Source organism: Naegleria fowleri (assembly GCF_008403515.1).
Source record: "Naegleria fowleri strain ATCC 30894 chromosome Unknown tig48, whole genome shotgun sequence".
NCBI lineage: Eukaryota > Heterolobosea > Eutetramitea > Acrasida > Naegleriidae > Naegleria > Naegleria fowleri.
The window spans coordinates 485,594-513,588 of NW_025407980.1; the positions used below are offsets into that span (position 1 = coordinate 485,594).

The window sequence follows — 27,995 nt, forward strand, 5'->3', positions numbered from 1 at the left end:
CAATCAATGGAAGAGCATTGTTGAGAATGACTGAAGAACACATTCCGTGCAAGACAACAGCTTCCTCTGATGATATGGGGAGAATAGAATACTATCTGAAATTTAATGTAGAGCTGTATGTGAATTTTGAATTACAATACATCATTCCCAGTAGAATCAGATTGATTGTGGCGAGTGTGATCGAAGTATTTAATGCGAGTGGACCAACAAACAGATTGCTGTAGCTCTTATCATGCAAATTCAGCTTGGAAAAGTAAAAACTCCATCCACCCACTGCCTGAAAAATTCCACGTGCCACACTGGACACAATTCCATAATCTCTGTTATATCCTGTTTCATGTTTGATTTTTTGGGTTAAAAAGCATAATAATGGAGACATTAAGGTTGAGTTCACTAGCATACAGAGAGATCCCCAACGCGAATTATCCATTCCAAAATGTTGCCCTTGAAGTGTGAATGGTAAGTGCCACAACAAACCATTGAAAAACCCAGCCATAAGAGAGTTTTTAAAGAATTCAAAAGTACTCAATGAAGAATTTCTTCTCTCTGATTTGCACCGCTCAATTTCCACAAGTCGATTCCATAGAAAATCTCGCCAGCCTCGTTCTTCACCTAGCAAGTACATGGCATGGATTGTAGCACCAGCAGCAATACCTGTGGGAACGGAATATAAGAGCATGTACAAATAATCTCTGTTTTTTAGCTGTTGTACGAGAGAGGATGTTTTCTGTATGAACTCTGAGTGAGTTGAGGACCTGTCCTGTATTTCAGCAAGTTGATTGTTGTACCCTTCAATCATGAGTTCAGATGTTGGGCTAAAACTTAATTGAGGCATTAACCTATTAGAGACGAGTACAGTCCAGAATGGAATGAATGCTGTTGAGAGCAATGGCAATGAGTGGGATGTTTGTGTGAAAATGGTCTTGATAAATTTGGCGATCTTCTCCCAACGAGAGAGTGACGTACGTCTCGCAAGTGCACTTGAATTCAGAAGTGGCAATACCGTACTTTCGTCATCACTATACAGCGAAAGCTTATACTGTTTCTGACCTATTACATCTAAAATTTGTGAGATAATTGCTGGCGAGAAGATAGATAATATCATGAAAATTATTTTGGAAAATGATGATGGAGATCCCAAAGAGTTCATCCAGTCAACCAATCCAGAGCTTATTATTCCATTCCAGCTTAAAAATCGAATCACGTCTCGCTTCATCAAAATTTCGGTCTCACGTAATTGGCTTCCTTCGGAGCAAATCATGTTGTTTTCATTTTCCTCTTGTACTTTTTGTTGTTTAATCTTGAATGAAGAATAAATTTCATTTACAAGAGCTATCACTGCCGATAATCCAAGTATGGATTTAATTAGGGACGAATTTGAAATAATATTGGAATCACCACGATCAAAAAATTCAAATAGTCTCCCCATATTCTTCATCGATCCATTCAATACATTCCATAACAACAATAAAAATTGAGAACAGAATTTCTGCTGTTCGTTTGTTGGAGAATCTTGTTTGGAGAGAATTGCAGGCATTTTTTGTTTTGGTAATTCTGAAACGTTGATTCTCTTGTGAGAGGTTGTGCAACATATTATTATATAGAAAGTAGTAAGTAGACTTGATACTCACTACTCTCACACTTTTCCCTCCCTTCTAAATGTCCTTAATTGACAATAGGCTTTCTTCGTCATCAATTTACAAATATCCATTTCATAAAACTATTAATTTATAGTTTTAATATTTTTTAATTTGAAAAAATGTCCCAAACGATCGAAGAAGAGAATGTGGTGCCATCTCCACCTCCGACGAGGCACAACGGCTTTTCAAAGATACCTTCATCACCACTTCGGACACGACATCGGGAACCCACTCATTCCACCACAGCTTCATCACGGACTTGGGGATTTTTAGATCCGTTGATTGCTCTTGTATTACCGTCAGCAGCATCAGGTGGAAGGAAGAAAAATCCAACGTCCATCGTTTTTGACGAAGAATCAAATGATGAGATGGATGAGTTGTTGCAGGAAGATTCAATTCAAGCTCATGGAGGTCTTTCCGCATTCACAGATGACATTGAACTCAGAGAACAGTCTCAAGATGATATGTCTCCTTCCACTTCTCAACGGATTAATATTTTCAATCAGCGTGTGTTATATTCTATTTATGGATTTAATATTGACCCCACATTGATGTCAAATTATGTGGTTCACTCAGAGTGGGAGAAAATTCCTCAAGATGTATTATTAATTGTATTTTCTTTTCTTCCCTATCAATCATTAATTATATCAGTCTCTCAAGTCTGCAAAGAATGGTTCTACTTGTCACAAAAGAATATCGTATGGGAAAAGTTTTTTGTACAGCAATTATTTCCTTCAAAACATTCAAGATTTATTTTCTCTTCATTTAGAGACTCAAAATCGATTCCACAAGTAGAAAAGAATGAAAATTTGCTCGAGTCCATTCAAAATAGATTTTTCATTCCACTATTTGATCCAAATCCAAATAATATCACTACTGAAGACCATGAGGGAGATATTGAGGAAGAAAAGAGAATGCAAATTAAGAAAAGCATTGAAAATGAAATTGTACAGGATCTTGAAGAAAAGTTTATGGAAAACAATTTCAGTATCAAATCATTGGTTGGCCCTAACATCGTCAACAACGACCTTCAAATCAATCATGACCATAGCGACTTTTATAATCTATTGCATGCTTCCTATATATGCTCTTTTTACAAGTTGTGCTTCCAAAAACTCAATAATTTTGTCTCTACAGCTACTAAACAATTAGAGTCACATCAACAGAAAAAGCAGAACTTAGAGACTTTGTACGACATGTGTCACAACACGCAATACTACTTTACATTTTACTTTGGCGTTCCATTGTGTGCCATTTCCACCACCCTATGCCTTGCTCTTCAATTGTTTAAAATGAACAGTCCAACATTGAATATTGATAAGGACAACCCAAACGCAATTGATGGATGGTGGATGTTAGTGTTTGCATTTCTGTATTTGCCATTATTTTGTGGAATTATAGTATTGTTCCAACAATTTATCAAGACATTTCTGAGATTCAAGCTGAAATCAAGACAAACAGTTCAGGGAATATTTGTTGTCATGATCGCCTTAATTTTCATGTTGGGACTCACAGGATTCTTTTTCATGGTGAATTTGTCGTGTGTTTTCCCACTTCCGCCAAAGTACCTTGCCCCAGATGCTCCCGATACAGAATTCATTAGATTTTACGGATTTCGAAAAGTTGTGAATAACTACAGTTTTATCATGTCACCTTTCTTGGTCGCATTCGTTTTAATCACGGTATGTGTATTTTATTATTGTTCCAATGATTTAACACAATTCTTCATCAATGAACAACAACATGCAGTTTGTCTCATGGCTGTCTCAAACCATTACGATCTACGCAGCATTTAATGCCAACAGAAGACTCTTAATTATCAGAAATATTATTAATAGCGCCATTCACTTGTTTTTCTTGATCCTAGTTGCAGGTTCCTTTGCTCTGTTGCATTTAAGCCAAAAAGCAGATTCGTCACCAGAAACTGAAGAAGAATTGACTCAGACTCTTTCATACATTTTAATTGGTATGCATGTATTAATTGCTATCATGCACTTGGCAACCTGTATCTTGTTTGGATTTATTTTAAAGAGATTCTGTACGTTCTTCACTCCACCACCAAAACAGCCCCAAATGAAGAAGCTTGGTATTGGGTTGATGATTTGTGTCGTGATTATTTTATCATGTAGCTTGATTTTGGAAGTGGTTCTGGGTCTCAACTACAAATGGATAGCAGCACCGTTACTGCCAGCTCCAACAGTTGTGGCTGTTTCATTTTATATTATTGCAGCCATGTACAAGCTTTGGATCTCCTAAGTTATAGAAAGGAGTATTGAACTCTTCAAGGATCACTACTTGTATTTATTGAGCACACAGGACCAAACTTATAAGTTGACATTTCACAAAGGTACCAGACTATTCCTGCCTTGTAATATTCGAAAGAAGCTATGATGATCGTCAATTGTTGTTGATGTTTAATGCAAAGCAAACTAATAGATGTCGTACGCAATATCATCAGCTTTGCATTGTAATAAATCCCAAACTCTTTACAACTCTAATCTTTTGATATAATCATTAGAAAATACATCATTTGGGTCTAATGATTGCCTCAAATTCTTAAAATCTTGCCATTTAGGATACATGTCTGCAAAGTCCAATTTGAAATCTAATTTGGCCCAGTGTGGTCGTCCTCCCAATTTCAACATGATGCTGTTGTATTCTTCAAAATATTTTTGATAAGGAATTGTCAAGTCGTAAGGTCTATACATGATAATGCCAATATAACAGGTATCTCTTCCATAGCAAGGGCTTAACCAAATATCGTCAGCTTTCACAAACCGTACCTCAACTGGGAAGTGAACATTATGTTTGGAGTCTTGTATCATTTTACGAATTTGTAACAGCGCTTGTTTGGTGTTTTCAATAGGGATAGCCCATTCATTCACAAATTGTTTAAAGAGGCAATCAAAGTTGAACACTTTAAAGCTCACATCTGTCACTTCAGTTTTGGTGCTGAATAGTAAGGAAAACCATGTGTTATTAATCCATGGAACAAGGGGGGGGAAAAACTTTGAAATAAATAAGGCAAGTTCCAATGAATAGAAACCCAACAAACGATCCACGAAAAAGTTCTTGATCTTTCCAAAGAAACTAATCTTATCAGAGTCTCCAACAAAGGTCTTACTCGATTGAATTGGAATTCTAGTGGCGCTATTGGTTACACACTTATCATTCTTGGTATGAGGGAACCACCAAAATCTCCAATGGTCACTACTACCAATAAGATTTTCCAAATTATCTAACACGTTGTCAAGATTGGATGGTTCTTGAATTGCTTTCAAGGAAAATGCAGGAACACACTGAATGGTCACTGTAGAAATGATTCCCAAGCAACCCAGTGAGCAAACGAATGCATTAAAATTATCATCACCCTTTTTCACAGTAATAGTTTCACCCGTAGGTAGAATAACATCTAATTCAATGACAATCGTCGAGATGCATCCAAAATTAATTCCAGTACCATGGGTTGCAGTAGAAATAATTCCAGAAATTGTTTGAAATGAAATAGAACCCAACACGGGAAGAGCCATGTTGTAGTTATGATAAAGTTCCTTATTAAGTTGTTCAATAGTAACACCCGCTTGAACTTTTGCAGTCAACTTTTCAGTATCCACATTCAAAAATTTTGAATACTTGTCAAGAAAAATCATGTGATCCTTCGTGAGTGTAATGTCGCAAGGAGAATGTCCAGATCCAACCACTTTGATTTTTTCTTTTCTAAATGTAGCAACTTTGACAATTCTTTGAATTTCTTCCTCCGACTCTGGATGATGAACAAATTGTGGTTTAATTTTGTAAATGTTCGCCCAATTCCTAAACACAAAACTCTTATTGAGAGGATACCCAGTCTGTATTGTTGTGGATAAAAACAAATACCATATGGGATGTAGAGTATTGAATCATGTACTAACCTTTTGGAGCTGTTTGATAGCTTCGGAGTTAACGGAGAAGTCGTTTCCATGATGTTGGTGGTGATGATGCTGGCTGGTGGTGGTCAAAGGAGAAGATACTTGTGCGGACATTTTTTTTGATTTTTTGACCTCCGCGAGTTAACACGAGTCTACTCTACTCTGCTTTATTTCAATGTTATTGTTGCCGAAATTCAAAAAAAGGAAATTGGAGATGGGATTCGAATCCAATTATTGGTGAAATAAGGAAATTTTTTATTTTCCAAAAAATGAATTGCAGGAGGTGGGATTTGAACCCACGAAGCTTGCGCAGTAGAACTTGAGTCTACCCCCTTTGACCGCTCGGGAACCCCTGCTTACCTATTGAACTTCTCTTTTGCATAGTAATCTGTCGTTCGACAATGGTGATTTGCCATTTCGAAAACACGTGAAGGAAGTTTGGAAATGAGCTGATTGAAACAAAAAATGTCGAACAACAAGCTCAACTCACTCCTTCCAGATGTCCTTATTGAAATTTTCTCGTTCATCCCAAAAGACTATCGTAAACATTGGTTATTCCGAAAGGCTCGATTCATTTGTTCGGAATGGAATGATAAAATTCTTGCCACATGCAATATTTTGGTCCAAGTGCCGCCATCAAACACACGATCAGTCACAAATCTCTTCGATAGATATCAACACATGATCAACGCCTTTCGAGAGAGAGAATATTTTCATAATATTTCATCATTGAAATTTGGAACATGTTTTAATATTCAATCATTGTATCAATGCACTCATCCAAAGAGTTCACAAAACAATTCTTCCACAATGATAAATAATAGTGATATTTTGGATTCTCCCACTTTCATGAAATTCATCGATCCATTTGAGAATTTTTCAAATTTACAGCACTTGTGCTTGCATCATGTAGGAGTGAGTTCCAATGAATTAAACATGATGTGCAACCATTCGAAAAATTTGAGAACGCTGAAAGGTCTTACTCTATCGCACAACTCGTTGACGTGTAAGGAAGTCCAATTTATTGTGAATTGCCATTATTTTCGTTTGACAAGTTTGAATTTAGCAAAGAACAATATCGATAATGAAGGTTGCTTGGCAATTGTAATTGGAAAGAACATGGAAAATTTGGCCCATTTAGATTTAAGTTCAAACCCAATCCGTGATATTAATATATTTGAAAATCGAGAGTGCAAGATCAAACGATTGAGACATCTCAATTTGTCACAATGTCAGCTTGACAATAACGCGAAAGCATTTTCAAATAGTGAGAACATGAGAAATTTGATCTGCCAATCTAAAATGTTCCTTCTTAATCACAAAAAAAGTTCTCAACATGTGGTGTTCCAATCATCATGATGGGCCCACAAGCTTGACCCTTATTAACACCCCTTTGTCCAACAATCCTCTCGATAGACTGCTGAGAGAAACCATACAATCCAAAGCCAGATCAACCATTGATTTTCATGAGAGAAAATATGAAATGATCAAAAGGTTCCACTACGAAGACTCGGGTGTAGTGTTGCAATTGTTTCAACGAGCAGAAGAGGATTTGAGAGGAGATTTAGAAGTAGCACTCCATGCTCTCTCTGCAAATATTGAATGTATCTCGTATTGTATTGAATTTTTAATTCATCACGATGATGCGTATCGGAAATTATTAAAGATGGCCATTCGTGATGATGGGCATTATCTACAATTGGTTCAAAATACGGAGCTTGCCAAGGATCGTGAATTAGTCTTTTTAGCTTGTTCTTCCACGGCTGAGGCCATTCAATATGCAGATGAAAGTTTGCGAAATGATAAAGAGTTCGTTTTGAAAGTGATCAAAGAGTGCCCAGGTAATCCCAATGCTTATATTGGTGATGATTTGACAAACGACAAAGAAGTAGCTCTTGCCTGTGTTTCTGTGGATGGAGACGCTTTTCGATATTTTTCAGATGATATTAGGAATGACAGAGAGGTGTTTCTTCTGGCTATCAAAACTGAACCATGTTGGTAAGTTTCATGCTATGTGCTCTGATAGATGTAATTTCAGGTATATTATTATTATTGATGATATCACCGTTTGATTGTGGTAATTACCATATTTGACTTTTGAATTGTGCGTACTTTTTATGGAATGCGTTTTTAAACCTTATGGGCTATTTTCTGAACAACAACAAGTATATCTCATGCCGGTGATAATATTACGGGTGACAGAAATATGGTACTAGAGGCTGTGAAACGTGGTTGTGATTTGAGCAATATACCACCTGAGTTTTTGGATGACAAGGAAATTGTCAGCCTATGTCTCAAACGAAATGCTTGGTCCTTCATTATCGTTGAAGATGATTTACGAAATGATAGGGAGCTTGTGATGGAGGCAATTAGATGCGGCTGCCCTTTATCACAACTCAATCGTGAATTCATTGACGACAAGGAAATTATACTACTGGCCATTAACGTTTTGGGAGGTGAGAATATACGCTATGCCGATGATCGATTGAAAAGTGACAATGATTGTGTTACGGCTGCTCTGGCGAGCGAACCTTCTGCACTAAGATACCTAGGTCACGAGTTTAGATCGAATAGGAGCCTTGTGATGAACATTTTGCAAGATCATGGATTTTTATACGACTCAATTGCTGACGAATTGAAGGGAGATAAGGAAATTCTTTTAATTGCGTTGCAAAGCTCATTTCCTGATATTTTCATGTATGCAAGCGCAGAGTTGAGAGCAGATCGAGAAGTGGTCCTTGAAGCGGTCAAAATTAATGGTGATTGTTTGAGACATGCATCCATTGAATTTCAAAACGATTTTGAAGTTGTCATGGAAGCTGTAAAATCTCAAGGTTGTGCGCTTCGTTTTGCCAGTGCTGATTTGAGAAACAATTTTCAAGTTTGTCAAGTGGCAATCTATTCCAATCCCACCAATTATCACTATATTGGTCCTGTCATGAAGAAAAACAGAGAGTTAGCCATGCAAGCAATTGACCTGAGTAGTGTCAATTACAAATATATGGATGACAGTTTAAAACAGGATGAAGAGCTTGCATGGTTAGCTGTGAGCTCAAGCCAATCATATGGTTTGAACGTGACAGATTTTGATGAAATATTTCAACGCGATAGGAGCATCATGTTGGAATTTATGAAACGTCATCCTTATCAGCATCAGTTTGAGCTATTGTGGAAACCTTTCAGAAGTGACATGGAGTTTATCATGCCCTGTCTGTGCTCCGATGGAAACACATTACAACATGTTCCTATTGCTCTGAAAAAAGATAGAGAACTAGTCAAGACCGCAATAAGAGCAGGCCTATCCTATGAACATCTTACAATGAAGTACAAGCAAGACAAAGACATTATCTTGTTGTTTGGTTCCAAAAGAAATGGTTTACATTTCTATTCATCCCTAAACGATGAATTGCAAAATGACATTGAGGTGATTAAGTGTGCTTTGAAGTCAGGTGTCCCTTTTTCATTCATTCCAAAAGAGTTGCAAAAAGATAAGAACTTGGCCATGATCGCTCTGAAACATGACGTATCCAACTACAAATACTTGCTTTCAGAACTTGCTTCAGATCGAGAATTTATTCTTGATGTAGCAGCAAGAGCAGGCACACCAATCATTGAATATGGCAAAGAGTGGAACAATGATAAGGTATGTCAAACAATTTAATATGTATGTCTATATCCGTCTGTTGACGTTATCTGTTGAATATCAATTCATTGATTCTACAGGAAATCGTTATGCAATGTCTTGCAAGAAATGGATATGCGTTTCAATATGTTTCTGACGAGTTGGCCAAGGATAGGGAGATTGTTATCGAATCTGTTCGAAACGACGCCTCCCAGCTACAAAAGGTTGATCAAGTGTTTAAAAAAGACAAGGAAATTGTCAAAATGGCCATTCATAACAATGCACATTGTGTTCGATATGCTGACCCTTCGCTCAGGAGTGATAAAGACTTTATCATGCAAGTGATTATTGAAGGCACCACATCCATTTATAGGTACATTCATGATGAGTTACGCAATGACAAAGAATTACTTAAGAAGGTGCTGTTAAAGGAACCAAACATGTTCCGTTATGCAAGTAGCAACTTGAGGAATGACAAAGAAATGGCGCTTTTCGCTGTCACAACCAGTGGTTCATTATTGATGTTTGTTGGAGAAGCATTGAAAGATGACATTGAGGTCGTTGAACGAGCAGTTTTTCACACTGGAGAAGCAATGAAATATGCAAGTACCAGACTGAAGAAAGACAGAGAGTTTGCAATGAAGGCTCTTCGATTTTCACCTACATGTATCGAATATGTGGACGAGAAATTCAGGAAAGATAAGAACTTTGTGATGGAGCTCCTTGAAATTGATCATTTCTTCTCATATGTATATATTAACAGATTGGATCCTACCATGAGACAAGATCGAGATGTTGTAAAAAAGGCTATAGAACAAGAAGCATACAATTATCAGTATGCACATTATTCATTGAGAAAAGACAAAGAACTGACATTACTTGCTGTAAAGAAAAATGGATCCTCATTGAGCTATGCGCCTCTCTCTCTAAGAAAAGACAAACAAGTTGTTTTGACAGCCCTTAAAAACGACCCATTATCTTTAAAATTTGCCTCACCTGAGCTTCAAGACGATGAGGAACTTGTGGAAATGGCTGTAAGACAGAATGGAGATGCTCTCAGACATGCAAGCGAAAGACTTCGAAAAAAACGTGATTTAGTGTTAAAAGCATTCAAATATGGAACCGATTATGGCACTACTCCACTCATCAATCTCAGCCAAGAATTTAAAAACGATAAGGAGGTTGTATTGTTAGCTGTCAAAAAGGCTGGTCTATCATTAGAGTTTGCACATTCATCATTGCAAATGGATCGAGAGGTTGTTTTGGCAGCCGTGAAACAGAATGGAGAAGCCTTAGAATTTGCAGCTTCTCATTTACGGAGCGATCCTGAAATCGTTCGAGAAGCAATAACGCAAAATGGTCGGTCACTCGCTCATGTCCATGGAAAAATTGACAAATCATTAATGATTCTTGCACTCAAAACGTATTATTTCGACCATGTGGACATTGACATGGATTTGTTAAAAGATGAAGAGGTAGCGTTGGAGATTGTGAAATGTCGCCCATTTGAATTCCGTTATTTGAACAAAGCATTACGATACAATAGAAATATATTGCTTACTGCTCTCAAGTCGCAGCATGATTCCTATTTTTTCACATCACCAGAGTTGAAAGCAGATAAGGAAGTCATTTTACTGGCTGCTTCTCAAAATGAACAAGTGTTAGCAACCTGTGCTGATGATCTTAAGAAGGACAAAGCTTTCGCGTTAGATTTAGTCAAATTGAATGGTTCTGCATTTCGCCATCTTGATGCCTCGCTCAGGAACGATAAAGAGGTCGCATTGGCAGCTGTTAAACAAAGTCCAAATGCTGTGTTTTATCTTGGACCAGACATGTTAAAAGATAGAGAAATCATTTTTACAGCCATCAAGACAGGAAGTGCATTGATTTTACTTGCTGCAGATGAAGAGTTTAGAAAAGACAAGGAAATTATACTTCAAGCCATCAAAAGAGATCCTAAATCCATGATTCGTGTTAATGGCCTTGGTGTGTTCAGTGATAAGGAATTAATGAAAAGTATAATCTTGTTGCATCCTGAGGTGTTACAGTACGCTTCTGTTGAGCTGAGAATGGATAGGGAATTTGTGATGAACATTGTTAAACATTGTGGACGTGCACTGTTATTTACTGATCCATTATTCAGAGATGATCGCGAAATTGTATTGCTAGCTGTTTCCAATGATGGAAATGCATTATCGGGAGCAAGTGATCGATTGAGAAATGATGTTGAAATTATTACACATGCAATTCAAAAGAATGGTGAAAGCTTGCAGTATGTCACCTGTCCTAAAGTGATCCATGACAAGAAGTTTTTATTACAAGCTCTTGAAAGTGCTGAGGAAGCTTATTTCCTTACAAAATGGGACATTCATCAGCTCGATAGGGATATTGTGTTGGTAGCTGTAAAAAAGACTGGCAATGTTCTTACCTTGTTACATTTTGATTCACTTTGGAAAGATAAGGAAATTGTGATGGAAGCAGCAAGAAATTGTCCTTCCATTGTCATGCATGACCAATATTTCAACCTGAGAGAGGACAGAGAATTCATGACAGAATTGACAGAACAGCATGAAATGGCCATATCCTATGCCTCAGAATCACTTCAAAATGACAGAGACTTTGCATTGCAAGTCGTGAAGAAAAATGGCCTGGCTCTCAAACATCTCATTGCTAAATTCAAGCAAGATGGTGAAATTGTCATGACCGCTGTTCAACAAAATGGAAAAGCTCTTCCTGAAGGTCTTCTCAGCAGTGATCGAGACATTGTCTTGGCTGCTGTGAAACAAAATGGATATGCTTTGGCTCATGTGAATGACGCATCTTTATTGAACGATAGAGAGATTGTTCTGGAAGCAGTGAAAAGTTCAGATTGTGAAAGTACTTTGTACCATGCTCCATTTCGATTTAGAAAAGATTTGGAAATTGTCATGACTGCAGTCAAGCATAATCCGTCAGCGTTGGCCCATTCATTATTGAATCTTTCGGATCATGAAGAATTGATGAATGAGCTTATTCAAAAGAAAGAATGTGCACTCTTTTTCGCTTCCTATAGGCTCCAGCACGATCGTGAATTTGTTTTGAAAGCAGTGAAATATCATGGACTTGCCTTGAGGTATGCTCTTTCTAGTTTTGCTAAAGATAAGGAAATAGTCATAGAAGCACTCAATCAAAATATACAAGCAATAGATTATGTTTATTTGGATTTTTTAAATGACGAGGATGTACAGGAAGTTATTTTGGAGAAGAGAAGAAGCCAACAAGTACATCAAAAACGTTTAAACTAGATTGCACCTTCTTTTTGAAAGAACGCTTAATATTATATTCTATTCCTTAATTGTTTCAGGTTTTAATTTATTTTGTGTTTGGCAAAGGGAGCACAGAACAACCTTGACTTCTGGTTGATCACTGTTCATTAGGTAAGTTTCAAACACCTCATGAAAAACAAAAAATTCTTTTACACCTCACGGGGATCGAACCCGCGACCCCCGGATTCGAAGTCCGGTGCTCTAGTCCTCTGAGCTAAAGGTGCTTACATCTATTGAAATTAAGTTATATGCTAATAGTATAATGTACTTTTAATTCTTTCTATTTCACTTAAACCTGATTTACGGTACTATCTCTTATGCATGGTTTGACCAATTCAATTAATTTTTACAACTTGTCAATACAAAGTCAAACCACCTTAAATAAAATATTATTTGAATTATTAATAATAGTTTCTTTTGCCCAAGTGTGGAAATTAAAACACCAGAATCAACATTTAGACTCCAATTTAAATGATGAATCAAAAAATTGGAGTTGCCGGGTATCGATCCCGGTACCTCTCCCATGCTAAGGGAACGATCTACCATGTGATCTACAACCCCTGCCACATTATTTGTGATTGAATATTTCTTTAGTTAGCACAAGGAAATCGAAAGTTCAATCACGGAGTCGACCCAACTCTTCAAAGATGTCATCCAGATCTTGCTGCGCGTCATAGAATTTTGTGTCAGCATCTACATTCGAGTACATGGTTATGAAGTTGCACACAAGTCTACGCAACAGTGAAAGAAATTGGTCTTTGCAGGAAAATTTTTTTTTTGCAATCTTGGAAAGATACAAATATGTTACAAAAGTTTTTTTGAATTCCTACATTGTTATACATCACACTTTATCTCAATGACTGTCCTGCTGCAATTTGCGATAAGAGAGGCACACTTCTCTGAGAGGGTGGCGTTAATGATGATTTTGGAACGAGTCGAGGAGGACACAAGGGTGGAGATGGTTTGATCTTGGAAAGCGGAGGAGGTGGTGGAACCTTACCACCCTTCTGACGACACTTGTCAAATGCTTTCTCTACTTTCAGCAACAACCCGCCTAAATAGAGTACCGATCGTGTATCGTCACTTGTTGCCCATTTCATGATCAATTCACATATTTGACCCCATGTCATTATGGGGCAACAAACGCTCTCAACAAATGCCAAAAACTGTTCAAAAGAGAAATATGTGGAAAGGACATGATCCATGATTCGTTTTTGCAAGGGTTCTTCTCGAATTATGATTCCTGTCGTGTTCGGTGTATTCTCAATCATAGTGGTTGTGGTCGCATTTTCGATGCTTTCTTGATCAACACTCGAGTATTGTATTTGGACTTGTAATACCTGTTCGACAATCACCTCATGCATGACTTTGTAAAGAGATTGTAAAATGTTGAAAATTTCATTAAAAGTGTCATCGAGTACGGTTGTTGACTGGTAACCAGAGTCCACAGTGGTGTCACAGCAGGATGAATGTTGTGAAGACGAGCATGAAGAGACACTTTTCTCAGTGTTCTGAATCCAATTCAAACTTGAAGGATCTTCCTTCTTTTCATTTAGGGCTCTCTTAATGGTTTCTAACTTGCTCTTCCAATAGCTTAATTCTTGAAAACATCTCCTCCATATTAATAATGCAAATTGCATGTTTTCTGGATTGATTTCCTGTGACTGTACAAACATGTCTTGAATCCATTGTGCTGCAATTTCAAAAGCTCCCATTCGCATCAATAAATCAAACACTTGAAGAGCATATTCTTGTGTCAAGTCAAAGAGAGGAAGATCTTGTCCGTATAATAAGGAAAGAGCACTTCGAAAACAATCTTCTTGTATTTCATGTGGTAATGTCGGCGATAGTAATGTCATTAGAACATGTTCATATTTGTGAGTGTCCTCGTTATGATGATCATCATGGTGATCACCATCGAGGCACTTGTCTTGAAAAAGTGGCAAGACTGTTGATCCAATTGGATCATAAACGGAAAAGACATCATGCAAATGAATGAAACTCAATGATTCATGTTGCAAAATGTACTTTCTCAATCGAAAAGCTTGAATCAAGACTATTTTGTGTGCCGGATATTCAAAAAATCCTTCTCTTTCAATCATGTTCTTTCTGTATGCAGATGGTGGCATCCGGTCAAAAGAATAGTGATCTTGTTGAGGAGAAGGCAAAACACCAATCATGACATCGGACAACTGAGATTGCATGAAAAGGGAGTGCACATGACGATCTATTGGATTCTTCTTCTTTCCGTTGTTGTTGTTGTTCCGTGTTGTTGTTGTTGTTGTTGAGAGGTGATTCACCATTTTCTCTTGGCGCTTGGTAGGAGGAACATGGTACTTGATCGGAGGTGGTGGAAACATTTTTTTCTTGTGACCGCGGTGGAACCTATGAACTTGTGTTGTTGTTCTTACGAATTAAATCCATGCGATTTTCACGTTGAAAGCAACCACCTGAAAGCCATAGCTATGAGGTCATTTAATTATTAACAACCTTAGTAATCGTCAACCATTGAAATAAAGAAATGATTTCCATAGGCTAACACTCTTTTGGTGACGCTCGAGTTTAATAAATTGACTTTGAATATCTGACACACCTCAAAACCTATTAATGCCAGCCAAGACTTTCCAACACCATGCTCGAACATTAACTTCAGGTAAGTCATCTCACAATCCTCAATAAACCCGTTCCTGAATTTTTTCTTTAATATGTACATTTTCTGAACGGAATCGAGTTAAGGTGAAGAAGAGAGAGGAACATGTTGGTCTCTCAAAAAAAAAATGTCCTTCAACTATGTTGCTTACGCACACAAGCCAACAACCATAAGCTGTTCGGCTTCTGGCAATTTTACATCTGCCAATGATATTAATCTCATCATGTGGTATGTATATTCATGATCATGGTGGGAGGTGATGTATTGATACATTCCGTTATTTACTATTTTGGTCTTTGCACAATTCCGATCATCAGCAAAAATCAATTTATTCAAGTGAATACATTGAGTGAGGAAGGTGTCGTTTCTGTTGTGGAATTTGAAGTACCTGGAAGAGTAGATACCATGACCTCGTTCAGACCGACAGTATGTATTTTTCGTAGGCTTGGATTAACAAATTGATTTTGATGACATTTGCTGAATTTTTGTTATTTGCAATACATCATACTCATCGCATGATGAATATCACGTTAATCCAAATCTAATGCTTCTATTACACATACATGATATACCATGTTCATATTCAACTTAACAACAGGGTGAAAAACAAGATTTACTCTTTGTTACCATCGATGACACCTTCTTCACATTGGGTTATATTGATGGAAAAATTGAAACATTAGCAAGTGGCTCAATCGACGACCCTGTCGGAAGAAGAACAGAAAGCGGATCCATCACAATCATTGATCCTCTGTGTCGCACTGTTGCACTTTCATTATATGAAGGCTTACTCAAAATTATTCCTTTTGAAAACAACAAACACCAATTTAAAGAAGCGTTCAACGTTAGAATTGAAGAATTGAATATTATAGACATTATGTTTTTTGAATCTATAGGATCCAAACAAAAATCATGCAGATTACCAACATTTGCCTTACTCTATCAAGACAATCAAGGATCAAGGCATATCAAATCCTATGAAATTAAGATTCACGAAAAGGAAATTGAAGAGGCCTCTTTTAAACAACAAAATATCGATCATGGATCCAATATTCTCATTCCCGTTCCTGTACCCATTGGAGGAATGATTTGTGTTGGAGAATCTCAAGTTTCATATTTTGATGAAAATTACCATAGATCTGTATCCCCATCTTCAAACACTCGATTAGCTATTCGATCATACGGAAAATTGGACAACACAAGATGGTTCCTTGGAGACCAATCCGGACAGTTATACTTGTTAAGCCTTCAAGTTTCAGATCAGAGCCAAGTTACAGGATTAACATTGAAAGAATTAGGTGTTACCTCTATTTCATCATCCATTTCATATCTCGATAATGGCTATGTTTTCGTCGGTTCTCATTATGGAGACTCTCAAGTGATCAGAATTGTGGACGAAGTGAAAGAAGAAACGAACGCCTATTTTGAAGTGTTTCAAACGTACCCAAATATTGGACCCATTGTTGATTTTTGTTTTGTGGACACGGAAAAACAAGGTCAAGGCCAAATTGTGACATGTTCTGGAGGCTTTAAAGACGGAACGCTACGTATCATTAAGAATGGAATTGGAATTGAAGAGTTAACAACCATATCAGATTTGACTGGCTTGAGCCGCATCTGGTCCTTAAAATCAGAGAATGCCACAAATCAAAAATACTTGGTTATATCTTTCACTCAACAAACAATGATTTTTACTGTGGAAAACGAAGAATTAGGTCCCATTTCCATTCCTGGATTTGACTCTGAATCCATGACAGTGGCATGTAATACTGTGGTAGGCAATAACTACCTGCAAGTGACAGACAAGGCTGCTCGTCTTGTAGATTACCAAACATTGGAACTTGTCGATGAGTGGAAGAGCCCTAGCGGTACTACAATCAGTCTTGCTGCACCAAATCCAACACAATTGGTAGTTTCTTTGGGAGAAGGACGCCTCGTTTACATTGAAATTACAGAGAGTGGTTTCAGACAGGTGCAACAGACCAAGCTTGAATATGAAGTCTCCTGCATTGACATAACTCCAGAAGAAGGAAATTTCTCATCACCATCGTGTGCTGTTGGAATGTGGACTGAAATTTCTGTTCGTATCTTGAAATTGCCTTCCTTAGAATTATTGGCTTGTCAAGAATTGGGAGGAGAAATTCTACCTCGTTCAATACTGATGGCAACATTTGAAGGTATTTCTTATTTATTATGTGGTTTGGGAGATGGACATTTGTTTTCCTTCAAAATGGCAGATAGAGGCATGGGTATTCTAACTGATAGAAAACGAATCAATATCGGAAGTAAGCCAGTCATGCTTAGACCATTCTTGTCGAAGGACAATCAGTTGAATGTTTTCGTCACCTCTGAAAAACCAACAATCATATATAGTAGGAATCAGAAATTAGTATATTCAAATGTAAACTTGGGAGAGGTGACTGATATGTGTCCATTTAATCATGAGAGTTTCCCAGATCACCTTGCGATAGCCAACGAAAATTCCATTCTCATTGGACAAATTGATGAAATTCAAAAACTTCATATCAAGACTGTTCAGCTGCATGCACAACCCATGAAAATATGTCACCAACCATCATCAAAGTCATATGGACTTCTCATTACCCAATTTGAAGAACCAGAATCTAGTGCAGTATTTTATTTGGATGAACATACCTTCCAGAAAAAATCGGAGTTCAGACTGGACAATAATGAATTAGGCCAATCAATCATCTCATGTACATTTACCGATGACGACAATGAATATTTCGTTGTGGGTACAACCATTACTGAAGCTGACGAAGAAGAACCATCTAAGGGCAGAATCATTGTCTTACAAGCTCAAGATGACAAACTAGTGGTAAGAGCTGAGAAGGACGTAAAAGGAGCAGTCATGTGCTTACATTCTTTTAATGGTAAATTATTGGCAGGTGTTACTGGTCGCTTAATACTATTCAAATGGTCCGATCAAGCAGACGATGATAGCAAGGATCTTGTTCAAGAATGCTCGTGTAGTGGTGGTATTTACATTTTAGATGTTGATAGCCATGGCGATTTTATTTTGGTCGGAGACATGATGAAATCCGTTCAGCTTTTCAGATATGAAAAACCAGAGGATCAAAACGTTTCTGGAAATATCAGCCTCATATGTAAGGATTATCATTATTCATGGCTCAGCACTGCTGCAATGTTTAATGAGAGAGAATTTGTGGCAACTGACAATCGTGGAAATATTTTCACTCTTCAAAAGAATGAAGAGGCTTCAGAAGAAGAACGAAAACAATTACCTCGCATTGGAAAATTCTATCTTGCCGATCATATCAACAAATTCCAACATGGATTTATCGGCATGAGAATGAGCTCAGAGTTGTCTTTGCCAGGCCTCAATAATCCACTTCCATCTTCGGCTGAACCATTGTCTCAAGCAAATCCCCCAATCAAAACAATTCTCTTTGGAACCATCAGTGGAGGTATTGGCGTGCTTGCTCAGCTTCCACAAGAAACCTATTTATTTATTCACAAGCTTCAGCAAGCAATGGCAAATGTTGTAATTGGTTTGGCCAACATTTCTCGTGACACTTATCGTGCATTTAGATCTGAAAGAACAAGAGAGCCCTCAACAAACTTTATTGATGGAGATTTTATTGAATCCTTCTTGGAGTTTGACCAAGAAACTCAGCAAAAGGTTGTCGAAGAGCTTCGAGACAAGTTCGATGAAAAATACATCTCATTGGAAGAATTGCTCAAGAATGTGGAAGACTTGTCACATTTGGTTCACTAAGCTAACCTATTAAAGTGTGGAAATGTTCTCAAGAATGTCAGCAATCAGTGATGGCTTTAAATCATGCAATACCTTCGTCAATCGAAATATAAAACAATAATAATATTCTTTTCAAACAAAAATTCAAGTTTCGTTAATTTAAGAATTTTATATATTTATTTTATGAAAATTAGGTCGTTTAGAAGAGACCACCGAAAGCATCACCATCATCCTCGGATTCAGATTCCTTCTTCTTTTCTTCCTTCTTTTCCTCTGCAGCAGCTGGAGCGCTTGATTCAGTAGCACTTGCAGCAGGACCTGCAGAAGCAGCTGATCCTCCAATATTGGCCAAAATATCAGAAACAGACTTCTTTTGGAAGAACTTGGCAAAGACGGATGGCCAGAATGGTTCCATTTCAACGTTAGCAGCGTTGACTAAATCCTTGATCTTATCAGCAGTGATAGGAATACCCTCATCGTGCAAAATGAAAGCAGCATAAGTGCAAGCCAATTCTCCGATTTTATCCTTGGTGTAAGAGGATGGAAGAGCCATGATGAAGTGATAGAGTAAAGTTGTGGCGTATTTTTTTTCGAAAACTTTATTGTCAGACCGAGTCAACCAATACCATTACTTTACAATGACGAAGAAAAAATATGAATGCTTTTGTCATTTTTCTTCAGACACCAAATTGAAATCAAATTCAATATTGACGAACAGGTTAATCAGTTGGTTGAATATTATGTTCTTCTATACAACGACTCGTACAATTCTTAATAGTGGATTTCCGAAGCATGAAAGTGTATACTCGACTCCATGTAATGATGTTGTTGGATACGACCATACGATTAAATTCATTTTCCGTCAATAGATGGAACAGAGATACCTCAAACTTTAAAACATTGACCAAAACCCGAACGATTTTTGTTGTAATATTTGGAATGAATCTACAACTATGGCAAAACCCATATTCGTAAGACAGAGTTTGTGTAAACGGACAATGCAATGTACGATTCATTGATCAAGGAGCCATCGTCGCGTAAGTGAATTGTTTGTCCTTGTAAGCAAAAAGCTGTTCAATGAAGGGATGTGGAAATAGTCGACAATCGTTTCAGCCAAGAAGAATCTCACGACACAATGAGTTTGAATTGGACTAAATTTATCCCTAGATCATTCCCTTACTTATTCAGGAAATCTTCTTGTTTCGAAATTTCCCCAAATATGCCATGCTTTTAATCAAAAAAGAAGAAACTATTATTATTTCAGTGAGGTACTGTCGAATGTTTTGAACACTCTCCCCTTTGTACAATTCATCCAAAAGTGTATGCAATAATTGAAAAAAGAAAGATTCAATTGGAAATTGTTTAAAACAATAGACCTTGCTCGTGTCCCATCCAAGCGCTTAATAGAAATATTTTCATCATTTAAACATTGTGTGCATTCCTTGACTGGCTATACTTGAAAGTTTGCATCCTACCTCCTCCTCCTCCAACGACAGTGAACACTTTTCTCATTCACTCAAACACTCACACACACATTTGAATTCATTCATTTGTTGTTCCCTTGAACCTGCATTGCACACGATTATTATAGTTTCATATACTCAACAACCAATATTCAAAAAGAATGGTCAATTACGATTTCATCGATATGACTCTGGCTGCAAAGAGAAAGGTCCAATGCAGAACACAAAACAAACACTTCGATTCGTCAGCAGAAGATTGTGAGAATTCGCCTTTCAAATACTTGTACCCTCAACACATCTCCAAGAATAGAAAGATACAAAAGTCCATGAAGAACAATAAGAGGTTCCTAAGTAATTACTTTGTCTTTGACAAGACAGAGTGGGGAAAATTGTCATGGGAAATTCAAGATGGAAGTGCTCAACCATCATCCGTTCCACCAGACGAGAGAAGTAGTGAAAGTCAAAGCTTTACAAGACAGTAATTTTAAACCTTAGATGGAAGCTTTGGGACAAACTTTTCTTCAACTAGGCGCCTTCCTCTCCCTACTCGAACATGTCCCTTCTTATGGAGTCCTGAGTACTCTTCCGCGTACTACACCTCTTCACATGAGGAAGATGAATCCGTTCTCAATTATTTCCCATTTGTAAATAAATTGATTTTGGTAAATCGCAACACCCACTTTTTTGTCATCCTCCACTCGAGTAGTAAGGAGGAAGTACCGTCATCTTTGTGTATTCACAGCGCATTGCCAGAGAAATTCATGAGAGGACTTGTCTGAATTGCCGTAACCAAACACCACTGATGATGATGAGCTCGAGAGTGTGTGTTAGTGGTCATCTCAAAAACACTGCACATACATGACTTTCAGCCACACACGGTGTACCTCCCGAAAAGAACATGTGAATAAAAATGTCCTTGTTGTTCGGAAACAACCAACAACAACACCTAACTCGCTCTTCACGCATTCTCAAGCTTCTCTCCTCTCGCTTCTCCCCAACCAAAATATCGATCAAAAACATTTCCCGACCCTATGAAAATGATGGAGCTCACAACGAAATTGTGAGTTTGGCACATGGTGAATCTCATTTTCGAGTCATGATTGTTTCATCCGAGTTTGAGGGTGTTGGTCCTTTGGCTCGACATCGTATGATTCATCAAGTGTTGAACGAGGAATTTAAAAGTGGTTTACATGCTCTCACCATAACGGCCAAAAGCGTCCAAGAATACGAGAAAGCCAAAGAGCGAATGAAAAACATGAGAAAAGAGAAACATTCAATGAGCAATGAAGAATCGGTGAGAGGTGGTGGTTGGGAGCACAGAGACGACACGACTGATATGGCATCCGATTCTTGTTGCAATGATGAGATGGAGGAGTTGTTTGGAGTAAAATGAGATTGAGTGTCCTCACATCGCTTAGTTGAACGGGATAGATCTGATTAATTTCAATATTGAAACAACATTTGGGCATCAATTTTGAAGCATCAATATAGAACATGGAATGAGTGCTTTCAACTCATTATGATCCCAAAGACCATAGCTGGAAGACAATTACAAACAACAAGAAAATACTATTTCAAATGGAATTTATTACTCTGCTATCAAATAATTCTTGATTTTTTCGTATTCGATTGGATTAATAGAGGCTTCATCCCAGGGGCCAGTCAACACTCTTTCATGATTCGTATAGATGATTCATTTTAGGGATGAATAATAAATAATGCTAGAGTTAAAGTGTAGAATTTTGGGGACACTTACTGTTTGTAGTGAATCTGAGAGAAAATGAATAAATAAGGCATTACAAAAACCAGGATAATATTGACCACAAGGAAGGAGAAAAGAAGGAAAACTGAACTCACAAAATAATAGAGTACAGCAACTGTGATGCATGTCATGAGTAGGTAAATAGTGACATATGGAAGTGTTTTGTCGTTCTTTTCAAAGTTCACATAAAATTGGAAAATATAGAATTGAAATTTGATGTTAGCAACGAATTATTCAATTAAAACGTTTCACTGGAATAAAATGATGCAAAGTCGTACCTTTCTTAATTGATGTCTCACAAACGGGAACAAGAGAAATAGCTCTATTGCCACAAGCAGAATGACAAACGCATCTAAAGAGTGTCTCAGCCTTGAAGCAAACAGAGCAGAAATAAAAATCACACAATTCAAAGATAAGTAACAATTAAATTTTTCTGTCTTCCCATTCACAAAATAATAGTCATGTGTAAATAAATGAATAGTAAATAGTAGACAAACTAGGGCAATAATTGTATCCTGAGAGTAAAGTAGTGTCAACGTTCTTAGTATTGGAGAAGCACCTAATAAAATCAATACAACAATAATCCAATTAAATACTGTTGATATGAATGATGGAATATCCATAGATTGGTGAGAGGATACGTTTTCGTCAGTTACATTCACTTCAGAAGACCTTCTTAAAGTTCTGTGTATATATAAAAACGGTAAAATAAATACAAAATTAAAAAGTATAATGATAGCCATAATTTCGAAACTTTGAAATTTTCCCGAAGGTTCCCATTCATAAATTAAAAAGAAAATAAGGCAAAATAGACAACAACAAGTAAATTGCGTAGCCAAAGCGAGACATTCTTTGGATGTGTCCCAATAATTATAAATTTCTAAATCTTGATTAATTTTCAATTCTGATAAAAAGTTTTGATGATTACGTAATAATGTCATTGTTCTTTGATCCAAAGTTTTTGCCTCTTGATCATGCTCCCCATGTAGGGAAATATTATTGTTTTGGTTGTTTAATTTGAGATTCTCAATAAGTGTCTTGTAGAGAAGTTTTTGAGAAGAATTCTTTGTAGAATGCATTGGTACAGTAATTTCACGTTCCGAGGCATGATGACTGTTGCATTGTTGTGTTATCGTTTCCGAATAATCATCTGAATGATCATCGTGATGCGATGATTGAACAGGTTTTCGTCGGTTCATTTTTTCGTATTTGATTTCCTTTTATCTTTTTGAAAAGAGTATTTTTGTAAAGAATTATTTGAGAAAGTTTTATAGCTGATAAATAAACTTCTTTTTCTTCTTCTTTCTATTCTTACTATTTGTATTCACTCGTTTAATGGCACCTTCTTTGATGGCTCTCTTCACTTCAAATTCTTTCATGACATCCTCATATCGTCCTTCCTTAAAGTGACGAAGAGTTGGAGCATATTTGAGATCTTCTGAGGTGAGTGTTTTCGTTTGTTCCACTTTCTGTTTGAGGCGATTGTAGCTCTCAGAAAATGCGGCCACCATTTTCTCATCTTGTACATCTTTTTTAGTTGGACCTTGTTTTGTCTTTTTTTGCAAAATTTCAAGGGCCTTCCTTTTAGATAGTGCTTCAACTTTCTCTTTTTCAATCTCTAATTGATCCATGTATTTATCTTGCCATTTTCCTGGGATTTTTCGTTCTTCAATTCGTTGTGAAATAAATTGTTCCACTGTTTTGATAAAGTGCTCTTCATTGAGCTCAACCAATCGACCTCCTACGTGAGTGATGATTGGAACTTTAGCAATGAAAGAAAAAGCCATTCCTTCTTGACCTGCTCGTCCAGTTCTTCCAACACGATGAACATAATCTTCAGGTTTTGCTGGTACATCATAGTTGATGACAAATGGAAGATCAGGAACGTCAATACCTCTTGCAAGCACGTCGGTAGAAACTAAAATTTGGCATTCACTATTGTCAGGAAGAGAGAACGACTTGATTGCTTTGGTTCTGAAGGCTAAACTCTTTTCCTTGTGAATTCCAATTGCTTTGTATCCCCTTTTCGTGAGATTTTCGGTCAAACGTTCGACCTTGTCTCGAGTTCTACAGAAAACCAAGACTTTCTTATTCTTGAGAGAGCCTTTACGGCCAAGAAGATAGAGCAATAGTTTAAATTTCAATTCCTTCTTACTCACGAAATATTTGATGTGTTTGATTGTTTCAGGAATTTTGAACTCTTGATTGAGATTAATCATTTTGTGAGTTGGAGCAAATCTGTCGTGTATTGACATTTGTTTCATTGTTGCCAAGTGATGTATTAATCAAAGATAACAGGAGGTGTGAAGGTGTAAATTCAAATTTTTGAATTTTCCGATTCGTGTTTTGAAATCAATTCTGACTCAACTTACCTACACACTAAATCTTCAACATCTCTAGTAAGGGTGGCAGAAAACATCAATACTTGCATGGGCTCTTCACTTTCATTAGGTTTTGGAAGGTTCTCGTAAATTCGTTTGAGCTCAGGTAAAAATCCCATGTTCAACATTCGATCACACTCATCCAAAACTAAATAGCGTACAGTTTTCAAGTTACATCCATTGTTTGTCTTGAGCAATTCGACCAATCTTCCAGGTGTCGCTACAAGAATATCCAGACCTTGTTTGATGGTTTTAAGTTGAGAAATTTTGGAAGCTCCTCCAAAGATGACTCCAATTTTGATATCAAACTCTTCATCATTAATTTTTCCTTCATCATGCAACACTTCCAATGTGTACTTTTTAAAGTTATTTAAATGTTCATAAACTTGCTCCGATAATTCCTTGGTTGGACAAAGTACAAGAGTACCAATTTCTCTTTCTGCAAGAGTAGTATGTGAACCTCGTAGTTTCTCATGAATAATTTTCTGGAGTAATGGAAAGCCATAGGCAGCAGTTTTTCCTGTTCCTGTCTCTGCACTGGCTACAATGTTACTCTTTTTAAGAGCTTTTGGAATGACTTGTTCCTGAATTTCGGTAGGAGCAGAGAATTTTAAGAAGTGACTTGCAGCTTTGGCGATGGCTCCCATCAAATTAAGTTTTAAAAACTTGGCATAGGCTTCGGGATTTGTCAAATATTTATCATTTTGTGTGGCGGTTGCTTCAGGATTTGTTTTTGTACCTTGACTAATTCTCTTCTTTTGATCATGCCTAATTAATTCTGTCTCTAAAAATCGTTCGGCATTACTTTTTCGTGTGGTGGAGCGGATGATGGAAAAATTCCGAGCCTGTTGATCGGAATTGATGTTTTCATGCCTAACAAATAAATTGTTGTGGTTGTTGTGGATGGATATCGTTGCATGATGATGAATATTCTGCTTCCCGATCAACAATGATGATCCGAACAGTTTTATTAGTGATGATGATGATGGTTGAAATAACCCTTTCAACCTTGCAGTCAACATTTTTTTTGATTTTGATGCAACCTTCAATCTTTCTCTTGATTAGGAACAGCAAGCAGTTGATTTGCGTTGTCTTGTGAATTCAGTATTTGGGTCTTGTTGAGAGCGTAATTTTCGTTGAAATTCACCGGCATGATTGAAAAGTCACAGTTTTTAGGCAATGAAAAAACATGAATACATGCAGCTTGTTCGTCACAAACAAAGAGTTGACTAATAAATTCATCATAATGTAATCCTCGAAGGCCCATAAAATCATCAAGTTGAACAGTGAAAAGTGTATCAATATGTATGGACTTGTCTTGTATTTCTTGTTGTTTAAATACTACCAAACTTCGATTCAAAAAATTGGAAACAATAATGTAATTGTTGTTGTCGATAGTTCTCATTGTTTGTATTCCCCAAGGGCCTTCACAATCTTGAGAAAAAGTGTTTAACACTCTTCTGAAACGACAGCAATTCCAGATCTAAAACATGTAACATATATTGTGCCATCATGCTTATTAATAGCCATGCAACATGTAAGAGAAATACGCGGATCTATTAATGTCCATAAGATTTCCTTATGGATCAAATCATATTTTACCAAAAAGTCTGCACTTGAGATCAGTGAATTTTCATTTTGATCCAAAGCCAAAGCTCTCAGAATTACATTTTTAGAGATTGATATACCATACATAAAATGTTTGGTTTGATAATCGAATACATGAATAAAAGGTGATACTCCAACTAAATATATCTTTTCATTCTTTGCATCGACAATTAAATCATTCATTTGAGTAGTTACACGCTCATCACCACCAAGAATCTCTCCACACACTTTAAATTGTAAACTGAATGGTAAATACTTCCTCCTAAATTTTTGATACAACAATTCCGATAGTTCAATCACGACAGAAAAATATTCTAAAATCAAAATAGTGGTTGGATTCTCGTAATTTGTCATATTTTTTTGAAAAAAAATAAATTATTCTCAAATTTGATGAAATCATGCAATATTGAATGATCGAACGTTTAATGTAAGAGCGATGTCAAATCTTACACACAAGGTGATTTGAAAATATCATAATTTATATTTTGGTAATCAATTCAGGAAATGCACTATTCAAAAAATGGCACACCATCAACTTCAAAAAAATATTTTTTCTTTCCTTCCTTACCTGTTGTTGAGAGCTCCGAGAAGAAGTGGAGCGACCATTCAATTTTCATCATCATCACTATCGGATTTATCATCTGTAATTTTTAAAAGGATTGGAATTTTCAATAATAACCGGAAGAGCAATAATTATAATTTTTGTACCGAAGGAGCACGAAAGTATCATTCGATTTGTTGTAGAGCCTCTATGATGATTTCTGAAGCAAATGACGGAAATACAACGACCAATGAGAATGGTCTCACAAATGAGGTGAAACCAGTTTTGGAGAGGATATACAACACAAGCTACAAGAATTGCATTGATTTTTTGACCGAGGACGCCAAACTTAATGAAGAATTGGGTAAAATCGATAAACACGAAGCTGTAAAAATATTTCCAGAAAATTCTCTTCAAAAGTATTTTGTGTACAGCAATTTATATGAAGCGCTCATATTGGATGCTAAAACAAGGTGTAGATATTGCTGGATGATCAACAAACAATGTCTTTGTGGAAAACTAAAGCCATTCACGTTTTTACCAAAGTGGACAAAAAATGTGGAATGCTCTTCCAATACTAGTAGCGACTACTCACTTCACACTAAAAAGGTTGAGATTAATCTTCATTTACATTTTCTAATGCACAAGAAAGAATTCCACAAATCTACAAATAGTGTGAAAATATTACTACACACAGATGCAACACAAACGGCTCATTTATACATTGACCAACATGAGATGCATGAAGCGGTAATTAAGAATCTTGTGGAGGTGGCGTCACAGCCTGGAAGTAACCAATTTGTTTATATTCTCTTTCCGTCAGCAGATTCTCAGACAGTGGCTCAAGCTCTTCCTGAGGACATTGGATCACTTTACAAAAATTTAGACGACAGAAGAACTGGATTTATAGAATCAGTTAATGACTTTCATTTCCATGTTTTTGTGCTGGATGGTAGGTTTCAATGGGTGTTATGAAAATATTAATTTATTTTCAAAAAATCATGAAAAGGCACATGGAACGAAGCAAGAATGTTAAATAGGCGAGACTCGTTTGCTGGCTGTAGGCGGATCAAAATAGATGTACCAACAAATTACAATTATGTTTTCAAGCTCGTTCGTACAGGAAAAGTTGAAGGACGAATTAGCACCCTAGAAGCAGTAACTTTATTGTTGAAAGATTTTAACCAAGTTTGCAATTCTGAACTAGCTGTCAATGGGGTAATACTGAAGGAATGTGAGGAAAGCCCAAATTTTGAGAGTTCCATTCAATCAATCTATGAAAACTTGAACACAATGATTGACATCTCGTGTGTCAAATCAAGAAGGCATGGTTTGGTGGAAAAATCTTTAAAGAATTTTCAGTAAAACTTGTCGTT

General features: G+C 36.8%; 13 protein-coding genes across 13 annotated transcripts; 6 read left to right on the forward strand and 7 right to left on the reverse strand.

Annotated features, from left to right (window-relative positions):
• Window positions 1-91: 91 nt before the first annotated feature.
• FDP41_005912 (uncharacterized protein) lies at window positions 92-1,537 on the reverse strand (the record flags this gene model as incomplete). Its single annotated transcript, XM_044709489.1, has 1 exon — window positions 92-1,537. One exon carries the CDS (start codon window positions 1,535-1,537, stop codon window positions 92-94), a length of 1,446 nt encoding a protein of 481 aa, XP_044559872.1.
• A 222-nt stretch (window positions 1,538-1,759) lies between these two features.
• FDP41_005913 (uncharacterized protein) lies at window positions 1,760-3,896 on the forward strand (the record flags this gene model as incomplete). The annotated part of the gene is made up of 2 exons (XM_044709490.1): window positions 1,760-3,322; window positions 3,390-3,896. 2 exons carry the CDS (start codon window positions 1,760-1,762, stop codon window positions 3,894-3,896), a joined length of 2,070 nt encoding a protein of 689 aa, XP_044559873.1.
• A 230-nt stretch (window positions 3,897-4,126) lies between these two features.
• Window positions 4,127-5,662, reverse strand: FDP41_005914 (uncharacterized protein; the record flags this gene model as incomplete). The annotated part of the gene is made up of 2 exons (XM_044709491.1): window positions 4,127-5,488; window positions 5,552-5,662. The coding sequence occupies 2 exons, from the start codon at window positions 5,660-5,662 to the stop codon at window positions 4,127-4,129; spliced, it is 1,473 nt and encodes a 490-aa protein (XP_044559874.1).
• Window positions 5,663-7,031: 1,369 nt separating this feature from the next.
• On the forward strand, window positions 7,032-12,454 carry FDP41_005915 (uncharacterized protein; the record flags this gene model as incomplete). Its single annotated transcript, XM_044709492.1, has 3 exons — window positions 7,032-7,546; window positions 7,715-9,191; window positions 9,272-12,454. 3 exons carry the CDS (start codon window positions 7,032-7,034, stop codon window positions 12,452-12,454), a joined length of 5,175 nt encoding a protein of 1,724 aa, XP_044559875.1.
• Window positions 12,455-13,323: 869 nt separating this feature from the next.
• On the reverse strand, window positions 13,324-14,835 carry FDP41_005916 (uncharacterized protein; the record flags this gene model as incomplete). The annotated part of the gene is made up of 1 exon (XM_044709493.1): window positions 13,324-14,835. The coding sequence occupies one exon, from the start codon at window positions 14,833-14,835 to the stop codon at window positions 13,324-13,326; it is 1,512 nt and encodes a 503-aa protein (XP_044559876.1).
• A 417-nt stretch (window positions 14,836-15,252) lies between these two features.
• On the forward strand, window positions 15,253-18,885 carry FDP41_005917 (uncharacterized protein; the record flags this gene model as incomplete). Its single annotated transcript, XM_044709494.1, has 3 exons — window positions 15,253-15,353; window positions 15,443-15,551; window positions 15,724-18,885. 3 exons carry the CDS (start codon window positions 15,253-15,255, stop codon window positions 18,883-18,885), a joined length of 3,372 nt encoding a protein of 1,123 aa, XP_044559877.1.
• Window positions 18,886-19,063: 178 nt separating this feature from the next.
• Window positions 19,064-19,417, reverse strand: FDP41_005918 (uncharacterized protein; the record flags this gene model as incomplete). Its single annotated transcript, XM_044709495.1, has 1 exon — window positions 19,064-19,417. The coding sequence occupies one exon, from the start codon at window positions 19,415-19,417 to the stop codon at window positions 19,064-19,066; it is 354 nt and encodes a 117-aa protein (XP_044559878.1).
• Window positions 19,418-20,488: 1,071 nt separating this feature from the next.
• Window positions 20,489-20,809, forward strand: FDP41_005919 (uncharacterized protein; the record flags this gene model as incomplete). The annotated part of the gene is made up of 1 exon (XM_044709496.1): window positions 20,489-20,809. The coding sequence occupies one exon, from the start codon at window positions 20,489-20,491 to the stop codon at window positions 20,807-20,809; it is 321 nt and encodes a 106-aa protein (XP_044559879.1).
• Window positions 20,810-21,237: 428 nt separating this feature from the next.
• Window positions 21,238-21,720, forward strand: FDP41_005920 (uncharacterized protein; the record flags this gene model as incomplete). Its single annotated transcript, XM_044709498.1, has 1 exon — window positions 21,238-21,720. One exon carries the CDS (start codon window positions 21,238-21,240, stop codon window positions 21,718-21,720), a length of 483 nt encoding a protein of 160 aa, XP_044559880.1.
• Window positions 21,721-21,915: 195 nt separating this feature from the next.
• On the reverse strand, window positions 21,916-23,288 carry FDP41_005921 (uncharacterized protein; the record flags this gene model as incomplete). The annotated part of the gene is made up of 3 exons (XM_044709499.1): window positions 21,916-21,997; window positions 22,084-22,259; window positions 22,368-23,288. 3 exons carry the CDS (start codon window positions 23,286-23,288, stop codon window positions 21,916-21,918), a joined length of 1,179 nt encoding a protein of 392 aa, XP_044559881.1.
• A 69-nt stretch (window positions 23,289-23,357) lies between these two features.
• On the reverse strand, window positions 23,358-25,492 carry FDP41_005922 (uncharacterized protein; the record flags this gene model as incomplete). The annotated part of the gene is made up of 2 exons (XM_044709500.1): window positions 23,358-24,327; window positions 24,462-25,492. 2 exons carry the CDS (start codon window positions 25,490-25,492, stop codon window positions 23,358-23,360), a joined length of 2,001 nt encoding a protein of 666 aa, XP_044559882.1.
• Window positions 25,493-25,919: 427 nt separating this feature from the next.
• Window positions 25,920-26,432, reverse strand: FDP41_005923 (uncharacterized protein; the record flags this gene model as incomplete). The annotated part of the gene is made up of 1 exon (XM_044709501.1): window positions 25,920-26,432. The coding sequence occupies one exon, from the start codon at window positions 26,430-26,432 to the stop codon at window positions 25,920-25,922; it is 513 nt and encodes a 170-aa protein (XP_044559883.1).
• Window positions 26,433-26,598: 166 nt separating this feature from the next.
• On the forward strand, window positions 26,599-27,984 carry FDP41_005924 (uncharacterized protein; the record flags this gene model as incomplete). Its single annotated transcript, XM_044709502.1, has 2 exons — window positions 26,599-27,571; window positions 27,629-27,984. 2 exons carry the CDS (start codon window positions 26,599-26,601, stop codon window positions 27,982-27,984), a joined length of 1,329 nt encoding a protein of 442 aa, XP_044559884.1.
• Between the last annotated feature and the right edge of the window lie 11 nt (window positions 27,985-27,995).